The sequence below is a fragment of the Formica exsecta genome, unplaced genomic scaffold (genome assembly GCF_003651465.1).
Source record: "Formica exsecta isolate Colony F162 unplaced genomic scaffold, ASM365146v1 scaffold38, whole genome shotgun sequence".
NCBI classification, from domain to species: Eukaryota; Metazoa; Arthropoda; class Insecta; order Hymenoptera; family Formicidae; genus Formica; species Formica exsecta.
Genome location: NW_021851042.1, coordinates 746,016 through 759,285, shown reverse-complemented (window position 1 = coordinate 759,285; position 13,270 = coordinate 746,016). Strand labels below are relative to the sequence as shown.

The 13,270-nt window shown below is 31.4% G+C and overlaps 2 protein-coding genes across 3 annotated transcripts in view; both read right to left on the bottom strand.

The window, feature by feature from the left end:
- LOC115239456 (cysteine-rich hydrophobic domain-containing protein 2) overlaps positions 1-13,270 on the bottom strand; it is a 196,282-nt gene that overhangs the window by 156,783 nt on the left and 26,229 nt on the right. The gene's annotated exons all lie outside the window — the stretch shown is intronic.
- On the bottom strand, positions 2,040-4,392 carry LOC115239454 (homeobox protein Nkx-2.5-like). The gene is made up of 3 exons (XM_029813971.1): positions 3,956-4,392; positions 3,382-3,470; positions 2,040-3,094 (listed from the first exon to the last, which is right to left on the bottom strand). The coding sequence occupies exons 1-3, from the start codon at positions 4,236-4,238 to the stop codon at positions 2,327-2,329; spliced, it is 1,140 nt and encodes a 379-aa protein (XP_029669831.1). The 5' UTR covers positions 4,239-4,392; the 3' UTR covers positions 2,040-2,326.

The following is a 13,270-nucleotide window of genomic DNA, read 5'->3' as shown; positions in this document are numbered from 1 at the left end:
ATCTATGCGATTCATATCGTTGTAAAATATCTGTCCGAAGGATGATTAATGATCTCTACACACACATATACATGCAAAAAAGATTCTCATCTTTAACTAAAATTATTTGATTTGTAGACATTGGCCGTTTTATGCATATGATCGTCTATTTGCACAGCGTCTCGTTCTTCCTCTCTTGGTACCTCGCGCAAACGTTCGTTCCCCTTTGGCTTACAAGCAAATAGGATCGTATTTCTATGTTGAGCGTTTCATGATTGATTATCTGAATACATCATATCGTAATGGAACTATAATGATTAGAGGACACAACTATATGGTGCATGTGGAGTGATGCATCGACGTGCGTTTTAAGTGTGAAAAACGCAATCGATCCTGAAAGGACTTAATTTAATCAATGAAAATTAATAACATTCCAATTCTAACTATAACATAAAAGTTATGTAACTCATTAACAAATTTATTCATTTCTATATTAGCATTTTTAGCGAAGTTTTATCGAAATCATCTCTTTCATACTATTTATGTACATATATAAATTTTTTATTTTTTTCATATAAATGATATATAGCAATGATTCGAGTATTGATCGATTTATCCTGTCAATTATTGAAATTTCTTGCAGGTGCAATCAGGTGCACGTCTAGAATGAAAACAAGTTGCTCTTCCTTCAGATACGATCTGACCACATAAGCCTTATAAAATTAATAGTGACATTTTTATCAGCTTGTTCCCATGGCCCTTTATGGCACCAGTAGCACCATGAACACGATTACACTGATGTAAATCGTCTATGTAGGCAGCACTTGACTGCCAGATGACCCATCGTTCGCGCGATAACCTAAAAGGCGCCCATGGTTTCGCTCAAGCTGTCAGAACTCACCTATTTATAAATGCCATTTCGCCATATTTCTGTATCGGACCGCGAACTTCCAAGAGGCATGTGGATTGGATTTGATTCGATGGAAATCGATATCGATTGAAAATACACAGAGCATTCATGAAGATGCATGTCATGGATAGAAAAAATACGCAATACAAGAAATACGTATTCGATTTCTTGCACGAATTGTTACTTATTTAAAAATTACAATTTTCTCATACAATTTCAATTATGCACTTTATCATATAATTTAATTCTTATTTAACATCAGTGCTACGCTAAAAGTATAGCCTAATTATGAAAAATTTATGCTTATCTATAAAATTTGGGTTCAATTTTGTGGTAGACCGAGAATTTTATTTATCATTAAATACATGATTTTAAATCTTGCTTCCTATTAAGATCCATGTAAATTATAATTATGAAAGAATTAATTATTCTATCGCAAAATTCATACGTTGTAAACATAAATTCTTATTTTTGCGGCAAGTTAAAATAATTCTAAATATGTATATAGAAGATATATAGGAGAAACACAACGCTCTTCTTATATTTATGCACATTATATATTTAATAGAAAATTGAACATTCCTCATAACTGTTTACAATATACATACACTTCCGTTCTTATTAAGCAGAGTACGTGACAGATCACGTGAATAAAATTAATTTATTGCACAACTAGCGTCTGCACTTGAAAGTTAGAGAGAAAAAAAAACTTTCCGAGGCATGTAACATCCGCGGAAAAGTGCTCGATGTTTCCGCAAAGACCACTTGAAGCAATTTCCGCCTCTTATACGGCGCGTTACTATTTCGAAGAAAAAAATCTTAGCCGACTAAAAAACAGCTGCCAATATCATAAACTTATTCTTTGGTTAGCATATTTAAGACTTAACTTTATTTACTTACGTGTCCATAATAAAATTAAAAAATACATCTTTGGTTAATTACTTTGGTATATTGTTTTCTTTTTTCATAAATATTTTTTTCGTAATTTTTTCCGAGACAATTTGATTCAATTTAAAATAAAATAAAGTTTTTTTTTAAATTTATAATAAAAATATATGAAAAATGAGAATAATAAATGTCTCCTATTTTTATTATGTGGCATGTATAAAATAATCATTTCTAATATAAAAATACATTATCATGATTGATTCTTATCAATGATCATCACACCAATTTTTAATTAATTCATAATTAATATTAATGTAATTGGATTCACACATGATAGATAATAGATGATAATAAAATCTAAATATTCATCAGCAAATGTAAAATGTCAACAGCGCATAATTTAGTATAATTCAGAAGAATTCAAGTAACGACTTAATTAATTATTAAATCTAATCTCCTGAATCACTAAAAATTCAAAAGCAGAAGTTTACAGCAATCAATCGCACATATTCATAATTCTCACATCGGATTTTTCTCATAAAGATGCACCTACCATAATCGCTGCAGATTTTGATCCATAGGTATTTGTTCCATATAATTTACGTACTGCATTTGGTAATTAGGCGGAGCAATGTAATTTGAAAATCCATATTCGCCACTGGAAACGTCCATAGGCATCCGCTTGTCAGTCACAAGCTGTTTATTGTCGGATTGAACATTTTTCAGATCATACGATGCAGTTTCATTCGCGTTCGCGCATGTTTTAAATTGCGTCTTGATTAATCGATTACAATCGTTCACACTCGGTGAAGCTTCCGTCACAAAATTGTTCCTGTATTCTGATACGTGCTGTCTGTCCGCCATATTATTCAGACTTGATCTTCCAGGCATTTCTGAGCTGACCTCCGATTTATATTCCGGGCTAATACTGGAGTCAATTCTCACATCGTTTGAGTTGGACCTAAAGTCGGGACTGAGACGAATCTCGTTCGTCCTGAAATCTGTCTGCATCGAAACGCCTAAATCCGATCGGATATTCGGCCAGTAAGGGCCGTTGTAAGATTCCTGTACGTTAGGTTTGCCATCCTTGATAAGAATTGGCACAGCAATCTTTTTGAGTGATTGATTCTTCATGTTCTGCGCCTGTAGTTTCTCGGCGTCCTCGATTCGGGCGCGTTTGTTCTTGTATCGTCGATTTTGGAACCAAATTTTCACTTGCGTACTAGTTAATTTCAAGGTTTGGGCTAGCATTTCCCTCTCAGGTGCACTCAGATATCTTTGTTGCTTAAATCGTTGTTCTAGTTCATAAACTTGTGTCTGTAAAACGGATTGTTATTTATAATTTAACGTTTTGCGTCTTTTAATTCTTTTTATGTGCAAGATATCTTTAAAATTTTAATTAATTTTAAGTAATTATTTTTAAGTAATTTTATTTAAAAGTAAAATTTTAAATTTATTATACTTATAAGATTAATCCTCTTTCTCTGCAAATTTTTATAAAACTTTTATTATAAGTCACAATCCGCTTGAGTAGAATATTTCAATAGTCATTTATCAATTATTATTAATATAAAGAATATTTAATTTAAGAATATTTAACCTACTTGTGAGAACAACACTCTTGGCTTCCGTTTCGTTCTTTTACCAGATTGATTTTTGCGCAGTTCTGTTTTGCTGGATGTAACAATATTACCTGAAAATAATGTATTATAAGTTATATAAATATTATTTTATTAGTGAACTTATTACTGAATAATTTTTACTAATAAAATCAAAATTCTCCGAACAACAAAATATTTAAGAAATAAATGAATGTAGTAAAACATTATATTTCAGCAATTATTTCTAAATTAATGTTTATATTGTTTATTTGTATCTATCTAAAAATCTCGCTTCTGACAATATTTGTTTATCACAAATTACATTAGTACTGCATAATATGAAAAAAATATGACTACTTGGGAAAGAGCAGCGATATAGCAACTATGCTATAATTTATTTTTTCTTATCATATACTACAATTAATTTGATTCAATGAGAAGCAAAAAGAATAGACAAAACAACGACATATAATGCTTAAAATATAGTTTTATGTCGCAAAATTATTATTAGATAATTATACCGTAAAAAAAATGTGATTCGACTTAAATAAAATATTCATAATGAGATAATATTTACCGTCTTCAGTAATAGAAGTTTCTTGATACGGTGGTACCACCTGACTCAACTGGTGAACGTGATTGAGATCAGAGTAATGTTGATAGCTGGGCATCGATTGCTCTTTAAATTTATCCATTTCCCAATTGTTTTCAGGTACAACATTATATGAATAATAATCCTGATGCACATGTTGTTGTGTTTGATTTTGATGATGCGCGTAACAATCCATGGCGCCAAGCTGCTGTTCTTCACTAAGAATATCACGAACGCTGAACGGAGTCGATATTGAAGAAGACAACATTCTAAAGCATCCTCGATATTCAATCGAGGTACTTGTGGTGCATCGAATGCCACTTCGTTAAATAAATCCTGGATAATCACTTTTCTTTTGCACTATTTCTTACATGAGTCTCATATCTTTATAATTTAAAAAAAAAACTCGATAATCGAAATTTTGTTTTCACTTTGCACAGCTTGCTGTACCATCGTAACAATTTTGATTCAATTGATTAATTTAAATCCTAAAGAATAATTCTCAAAATAGTAAGTCCTTAACAAATTAATATTTCTTTCGGTAGAACATTTGCAAACTTCATTAATTATCGAACTTGATTATAAATCTGTTTCTTTAAATTCACGCACAAAAGTCTTGATAATCTGCTCACTTTGGAAGCTGTCAAATTTGATTATGAAATCTTTCGAATATATATAAAGGAGTCTTGACAGTTCACTCATAATTTTATCAATCACCGAAATTCAGTAGCAATGCGATAAGAAAAACACATCACCGTGAGGAATTCAATGATACTTTGCAATCTGCAAAACTCGCGAAATTATAATGAAGAGTTGTTTATCGATGCGCCAACTATCCCTATTTCGGGGGATGGTCACGGTTGAGTGGTCGGGTCGGAGGGCAGACGTATAATGTGACTTGGTCTTGCAAGGGAGTCAAGTGTTGGTCCCGTCGCACGGGAACGTCACAGAGATACACTGATGTGAATGTGCGGGTACGTCAGTATATGACTGAAGATTTTTACTACTACAATCACGTACGCTTTTTAATAGTAACTCCGTGCATCGCGATTTTCACGGAAATTAATTATTAATTAGAAAATGTCGAATGCAGTTATTTTAAATGTATTATAATAATATACAAAATAAAATATATATGTATATTAGAAGAAATATGTAAAGATAATTTTTAAATGACTTCTAAATGCATAAATTGCATAAAGTCTTATACAATTTATTTGGACGTTATATTCATGTATGTAACAAAAATTAATGTAATAGTTTATATATAAGAAAGGTTCGCAGATAGATTTAATAATTATATTGTAAAAAATTATTATTAAAATTTTGATATTTAATAAACTTTTATATTGTTTTTCTTAAAATTTCGTTACGCATAATATATAGACTTTAAATTGTATATAAAAAAAATCTAATTTTTTACTAAAAAATTTCAATCTTTAAAATTAATTATGCACCATATAATTCAATAAATCTCAATTAGGATCTGTTAAAAAACTTTTGACATTTGTCATTAATAGAAATCGCATAAAGAAGCATAATTAAGAAATGAGAGAGACGACTACTATGTATATTAATTATGGATATTGAAAGTGTCCGAATAATCGAGGAGACAGCAAAATATCTTTTTGCGTCGTGACAGCCATAACCGCCAGTAATGTAAGGCGGAGGAGAATACGAAAGACCCGCCTTTATAAGAAGAATCTGACCAATCAAAACATGCCGCGAGTCATGTTTCTAAAAGCGATGATTAAATGATTATTTGCGTAATACGTTCCCCTACGTCTTCCTCCGCCTTTCTCGCTAGCAGTAACACGTAGTAAATATAATTTGCTTATTTTTCGATTATTCGATACATACTTTCGAATTGCAATAAAAATCGCTGCCAAAGTGAAATTAAAGTGGTTAAATTAATAACATATGTTACATACTATAACGCATTGCACAGGCAAATAATTAAAAAAAAATCATAAATCATGAAATATATTAATAATATTTTTTTCTTTAATTCCTACACTTGCTCATAAAATATTTTAATGAGTTATAGCTAGATTTATGAATAAATATAAACTGCAAATCTCAATTAGCGTAGCATATTATTACTTCACATTCTTGAAATAGACTGAACTGAAAAAATATTTTATAGTAATTAACAATTGCAGACAAAAAAAATATATTAAATAACATTTCACACGATATGAATAATGATAGATAAATCATAAAAAAGATCTTGCAAAATTATTAGGGGGGGGGGGGAAAAAAAAAAAATTTTTGCGTATGCTTTCCGTCGGCGATCGTCGCACTAAACAGCGGAAAAGAATCAAATTAATGCGATTTCTGTCCGAACAGAAAACGTGAAACAACCCGCCGTCTAGACATCCAGATACACGCAATTGTCTGGACCACTCATGAGAAAACGACAAAAGTCTCGTTTGATGCGCTCGAATGCATAGTCGAGCTGACCTCTTCAAATATAATAGGAAGCATCCTCATCTGCAGCTCTGCAAGTCGGCAAGTTCCGATATGCAGCCAGTTGAGTTTAGCAGCTTCTCATTGTTGTTAAAATGTATTCTTTTACACGCGATATGCCGCAATAATATTAATTTAAATCAAACTGCACTCTTCATTATATGTAATGTTTGATGCGCCTTTAATTGAAATTGAAAGAATAATTTAAGATATACTTAACAAATTAATATTTCTCTTTTAAATGTGTATAAAATATTATTTGTTTAAATTAATATAGAATCATATGATTTTTTATTATTGCGATTATAACAACATTCAACTATGATCGAAAGAAAGAGACAGAATGGTTTCACTATTCTGACCAATTTCCAATCTGTGTTGTTGCATACTGATAACTTTAATATAACAATTTTTATGGCCCATTATTATAGAGAAATTAATTGATTTTTTTCTTGTCACGAAAAATTTAAATTTTTAGAATAATAAGCCGATTATATTTTTATAATCTTTCTATTATTTTCACAGAATTTAAAAATTGATTTAATTAATGTCGATTATCACATAAAATGATAATCTCTTTATTAATTATGTTAAAAACTTGAAAAAAGATGCAAATTACGATGATTATTTCGTTGACACTACCCAACATTAGTTTCTTCTAGATTCTACCTGTGAGATACTTTCCGACCCGTTTCAGCGATATTTCAGCGGTTTATCTGTCTGATATTGTCTAGTAACGTGTAGCAATCATCGATAACGATGAGAGAAAGAGCAGATTTCGAAAATGCAGACAGCTCACCATGGGCGGTATACGACCCCCCATGAGCTTAGTGGAATACACGCCACCGTGCGAGATTTTTCTATAAACTGTACACGGATAGGGCATCCGAGGCCGCATACGTCTATTTAGACGCAAAGCGACAGCACAAAGGGCCCATTTATGCGGTAACACGGACGGGCCGGTCTTGCAACTGGACACCACATTATACCGAGTATCTTCCACGACTTCAGTTTAGCATACGAGCAATTGAAGTGTGTCGATTCTGCACAGCTTTATCTAATCTGGATATCTGATCCTTTGATTATCAATTTAGATATCTCAATTTACGAGTAATTCTATTAAAATTTGTATAAACTTGAGTGAATATCTCTTACAGTATTCCTATCAAACTATCGTAATTAGAACTCAAATCTTATCGCAATATGTCAACAAATTTTTCAATTATTTATGCAATATTAACTATATATATATATATATATATCAATACATATATATTATAAATTTTATCACTAAATGAAACGTATATATGAATTATTCTATATAGCTAATAAATTATTAAAATTATATAAACATAATTTCAAAGTTTTGCAATCCCTAGTATCATAATCAAACAAAATAATCCTGGAGATAAAAATTTCGTACGAAATTTTAAAGTAAATCGAAAGTTATTAATTAATACTACTAATTACATTCTTATTATACCAAAGTTGTAATACATATACGAATATTTCTTGTTTATAGCCGCGAAATATTCCCGAAAATACTTGTCGTTTCATCGTGAAACAGCGTTATTTATAATTGAACTAAAAACAAGGGAAAGTTAATTAAAAAATTTGTGAGGATGCTCATACGGCGCCTTCGTAGGACTCTCCAGACGCCGGCGCTTCTTTCCCACAGTTAAGAAGGCGCCTGCCTTACTATCTTTTGGCGCCTACCACGCATGAAGCCCAACGTGCGTCCACGCGCCGTTTGTGTGTGTATATAATTACATGCATGACTAACAGGGCGCATTAATAAGATGGCATCAGTTAACAAGAAGATTCTATGGGAATCAATATCTTATAATTTTTTATATACTGATCTTTTTCATTTTTTCTTTCTTCCTTTTTCTCATATGCGTTTGATTAATTATTTTCATATATAAAGCTCATTTTTTAAATTTATATTAGATGATTTTTATTTCTGCAACAGTTAATAAACCAATATATTTATATTTTTGAAAAGATAAGCCTTTAAATTTTAGATTCAATGGTATTTAAATTTTACTGACAGTTTAAATTATAAAAATTATGAAAGCTTTGACAACAAAATACACGGGAGATATATGCATGCGTTGCACCGAGTTCGAGTTTCGAGGGGGCGATTTTTCGAATTCCAGCCACGGGCGTCAAGGGTTCCGGGCGCCTCTAGAAACGCGTCTGGATTATGTTAGTTTCGACTCGTCGAAGTCGCGCAGTTAAAAAGGGCCGTAAGGATCATCTCCTCCCGTTACCCAGGGAAAAATGCATTGTTTTGTTTGCGCTTTAACTCCGTTATCCGAGAGCTGATACTGACAGCAAAACCACCCCTGTCGAAATTATGACACGCTACGCCTCTGTTCCGTGTCAGATGTCACGGTAACGAAACAATTAGCTTTCAATTCTCATAATGGGAAAAGTGACATTTTTTAGAATTATGATATTCCCCGGTAATCTTCGAAAGCCCAATGTGAGAATGAAAATTGCGTGATAACTTTTCCATATTTAAAAACAAAAATATAATTTTCAGATTATAAATTGTTGTACCACAATGTGTATCCTACTTCCTTGTATAAATTTATAGCGTTATTTTTTTATTCGGGATTAAATATCTCAGAATTATCTCTTGAAATTATTTGTTTGTTTATTATGTATTTGAATTTGGCACTTTACTTTTCGTAAATTGAATCTTCAATATAGAAAATGATAATATTTCATAATTGTTGGTAGTAATAATTTCGTTCGTAATTGTCATAAAAAATACAATATTATAAAAATAACTGTCATTCATCTTTAAGATAACAAAAATTGCTAATTATGATTCAGAATTGATTGATTGAGAATAGCTACTTGTAATGATCTTTTTGTGTAATTGCGCCAAAGACAGGCAGCCAACTTTAGTTTTAGCTGAGAATGATCTGACAATGAGTAAAGATCGTAACTAATATTTATTGTGAGGATTAGCCCTTTGCGAAGAACGAGTATCTTATTTTGTAAATATTAACAAACTTAATAACTCGTAATACGTTTTCTCTTTATTTTTTTGAATTTCTATAGTAACATCTTTAAATGCAATAAAAGTTTATTTTCTTACATAATTGTACAAGATTTCAAAATCATTTCTAAATCGTACATTTTCAAAAATTATAATATCATATGATTTTGCTTTTATTGCAGAGTTTTTTTTTTAATATGTATAAATAGTCTTTAAAATAATATTTTCTCTCTAATAATTTTAATTTACAGAAAATCGGCAAAAATATTTACTATGCTTCTCGTTCTTGTTTTTTTTTAAGTTTGCATTATATTTAAGATAAGATATACAAAAATATAAATTTTCACATATTTATTAAAAGTTTTATCAAAGTGTACATAAAAAACATAACGTGTAAAAAATGTCCTAAAATGGTCGATAATTGACAATATGATAAAAAGTATATTAAGCTGTCGATAAAATATCGATAGAAAAAATGATAATTTGTCATAAAACTCTTAAGAAGATAAACGACTAAAAATATTATCAAAAGTTTTTGATGAAAAATATTATTTTACTAAATTTTATCTTTATGTTATCTTTTCTTCGAGTAAAATTTTTCTGCAGTTGATATGCCTTCACCACACTTTCTACATTACCAATCTTAGATATTGCTCAAAAGGCCGTTGGTATAATTAAATTAAAAATATATATTATTTTGATATATACTTTTCGTCTCTCACTCTCATGCTGAGAGATTTAGATAATTTCTGAAAATATTTTTTTAACAATATTAATACATTGCGTTTAAGAAGAGATCATTGAACGTATCACTCGCTGATGAAAAACTAATACCTATGTTTGCAGACAGATGGCACACACACATACTATAATTCTCAATTACATATAAAATATTCTAGAATCTAAAATATTATAATATTTTTTGGATATATTTATATTTTTTGCGAATCTGAATGCAATTACTTTAATTCGTTCTAACATAATTAATTAAAAATAATTAATTTTTTTAAACATTACTAAATAGCTGTTTATTTCCAAATAAGAATATCTCAAAATTTTTCAGATTCTGTTTATATTAATAATTGTTGTTCATTATTTATCATTCTGCACACGATAATATTAAAATAAATAATATATCAATCTATGTGATTGAAAGCTTTTACAATATATATATAATTCTCTTTTTTGTAACACAATGTTTACTTGACTTAGAGCCAGTTAAAATTTAACTCAATTGCTTTAGAAAGAAACAGACACAATTAGAGATCATATGATTAAATCCAACCTAACATCAAGCAAAGAACAAACCAAATTATACGCCGTAAACTTTAATTAAGATTTGCCGAGTTCCCTCAACATGCGTAATAACGAGCTCTCGGTGCCGCAAATTTCTCAGGCGGGGCTTTAATTATTCTTTAGGGCTATATTCATCTGCCAACGTGCGGAGCGTGCGAGGAGAAGGCGGGGAGAGGGGATATGAGAAAGAACGAGGAGAATTTTAATCTGATATCCACCTTTCCTCTTCCTGTCGCGCCGTTCGATCTTTTTTTTTTGCCGGCAATCTTTCCTGTGTCTATTTTTCGTGATTTATGATCGTCGGAAATACGGTTCCGACTTCTTCTTGCTACGTCAGGGTCGAATGGACGAAATGAGCGCCGAACTAATTTCGTAATATTAGGGAGCCGTAATCGCCGTTGGAAATTCATTAACGTCCGATACTGCGGTCAATTGAGATATCGACTTTTCTGGAGGCCGCTTTCTGTCAGTCGGTTCATAGGTCGGCCGTTTCTCTTTTTGATAATGCCCGCTTATTGAATTTCTCGAAATCCGAGTTCCTTATTTATGGGACGTACCCTTCCGACGGGATCCGATTTTGTGCTGATATCGCGCGCTCGTTGTTTTAGATTAGCTGCCGGCGGGAGCATATTTCTTCGATCTGACATTTCGCTGATCAGTAATGCAGTCAATTTTCATCAGATTTGTATTGAAAGTTAGCATGAGAACGGTAAAAAAAATTACGAGATTGATTAATTACTATGCTCAAAGAGATAAAACTTTATGTCTATATATGTATTACCTTCTATATTTATGATACACCAAAAGTTTGAATAAAATAGAATTTTCTTTTAATATAATCACATTTATATTATAGAGCAGCGTTTAAATAAATTTCTACATAAATACAGAAGTAAACATTATGTAAAATAATTTTTAAAGACACTTATTAATTTTCTACTTGTCTTTTTCTTAATGTTATGACCATTTATTTCTCCAAAAATTGCATTGCAGATTTAACGAAATGCTTCGAATTAGCCACAAGTTACATTTCAACACAATATAACGTTGACACGTTGTTCGCGCGATATGAACATTGATTAAGAGACAGAGCTCGATGAAATCTTGAAAAGATTCCCTTTCCCCACAAAGAAGACTGATTATCAAACATATCTTGTAGTTAAATTCCTGACGAGGAAGACGAGCGCTCCTCTTGGCATCATCATTATCTCGATATCTCAGCTGGTAGCATCCGTAAGCTTTTTTTGCTTTGGACAGCGTGTGCGGAGTGCACCAGGGGGTATTGCCCAGGGTGGTCCAATTTGTCTGCCGGTTCGATATTGTTACGAGCTCATCTTTAATAATATAGCCTCGAGCGCTATCGTCGTTTAAGTTTTCAGAGCGAACATCCCGATCGGTTATTTCACGCATATTCGAAGAACGTTTTTCAAGTTTTAACACTTTGCGTTCAGATACATGTTATAAAAAAATCGACCGTAACATATTGTTAAATAAATGCGAAAAACTATTTGAAGAAAATACATAAGGAATATAAAAAAATAATTTTATTATGCATTTAAATTTACTTTGACACAAGGTTTAATTTCTTAATTATTGTGATAAGTTCAGAGTAATGAATAAATGTTTAACATTTTATATCATTACCTTGAAATATTATTTAAAGGAGTTGCATTTTTTTAAATATTTTTCTGCTATCATTCAATATCGGAAACATGAAAGAGGCACTGTTGAAAGGAAAGCTACATAGCGTAAGATTCATCGCAACATCGCAACGCGCAATTTCTTCGAAGGCGGAACGTGTAATTAACATTCATCGAGGCGTAAGATTTGACTTGCTCTTTCGTCGTTTGATCGCACCGATTTGTAGCCAGAGGAAAAAATTAAGCCTCGATGCAGAAAACTCGAGTAGATTGAAAGGCGAGGAACATAATTACATAAATACGGATATATCGGCCGAGAAAAAGAAATAATAGGAGGAATAAGGGGGCTCGCATTCGTGCTTCACTATGCGATAACGGCTTATCTGAATAGTTTAGACATGAATTACACAAGCGGGAATAACATTTATGTTTCATCACGAGTCAAACCCAGCGAGACCGTATCTGTTAGCCGGCTTTGCTAACCGAGTCTCATTTTTTCCCTCGCCTTTATCCCTGATCTTTCCCCTTCCCCTCCTCCCCCTTCCTATCAACCTTCGGCCGTTTCATTCTGTTGCTGTATTTTTTTTCTTTTTCTTTTTTCCGGTTGAATATTACAAATTGCTTATCATCTCTAAACTGGCAGCTTGTTGGGCCGTCTTATCATCTCGTTGAGCCTAGCATAGTTTTTGTTAATTTCTCTCGTTAATGGAGAGTTTAAAGATCTATTGAAGAACTTGTGTTACAATTATATATTTCAAATATGTATATTTATGTTAAATAATTACACACTTTACTTTTTCGTAGTTTGAATTACAGAAGAATTTTAAATAATTATGCCTTAAAAATTTGTAAATAAAAGTCAGTAAAAGATAAAATATCTTA

Coding starts and splice junctions, on each gene's coding strand:
- LOC115239454 (XM_029813971.1), bottom strand. CDS start 4,238: ATGTTGTCTTCTTCAATATCGACTCCGTTCAGCGTTCGTGATATTCTT. Junction 3,471..3,955: donor AACTTCTATTACTGAAGACG/GTAAATATTATC, acceptor CATTATTTTCAG/GTAATATTGTTACATCCAGC. Junction 3,095..3,381: donor CAAGAGTGTTGTTCTCACAA/GTAGGTTAAATA, acceptor TCCGTTTTACAG/ACACAAGTTTATGAACTAGA.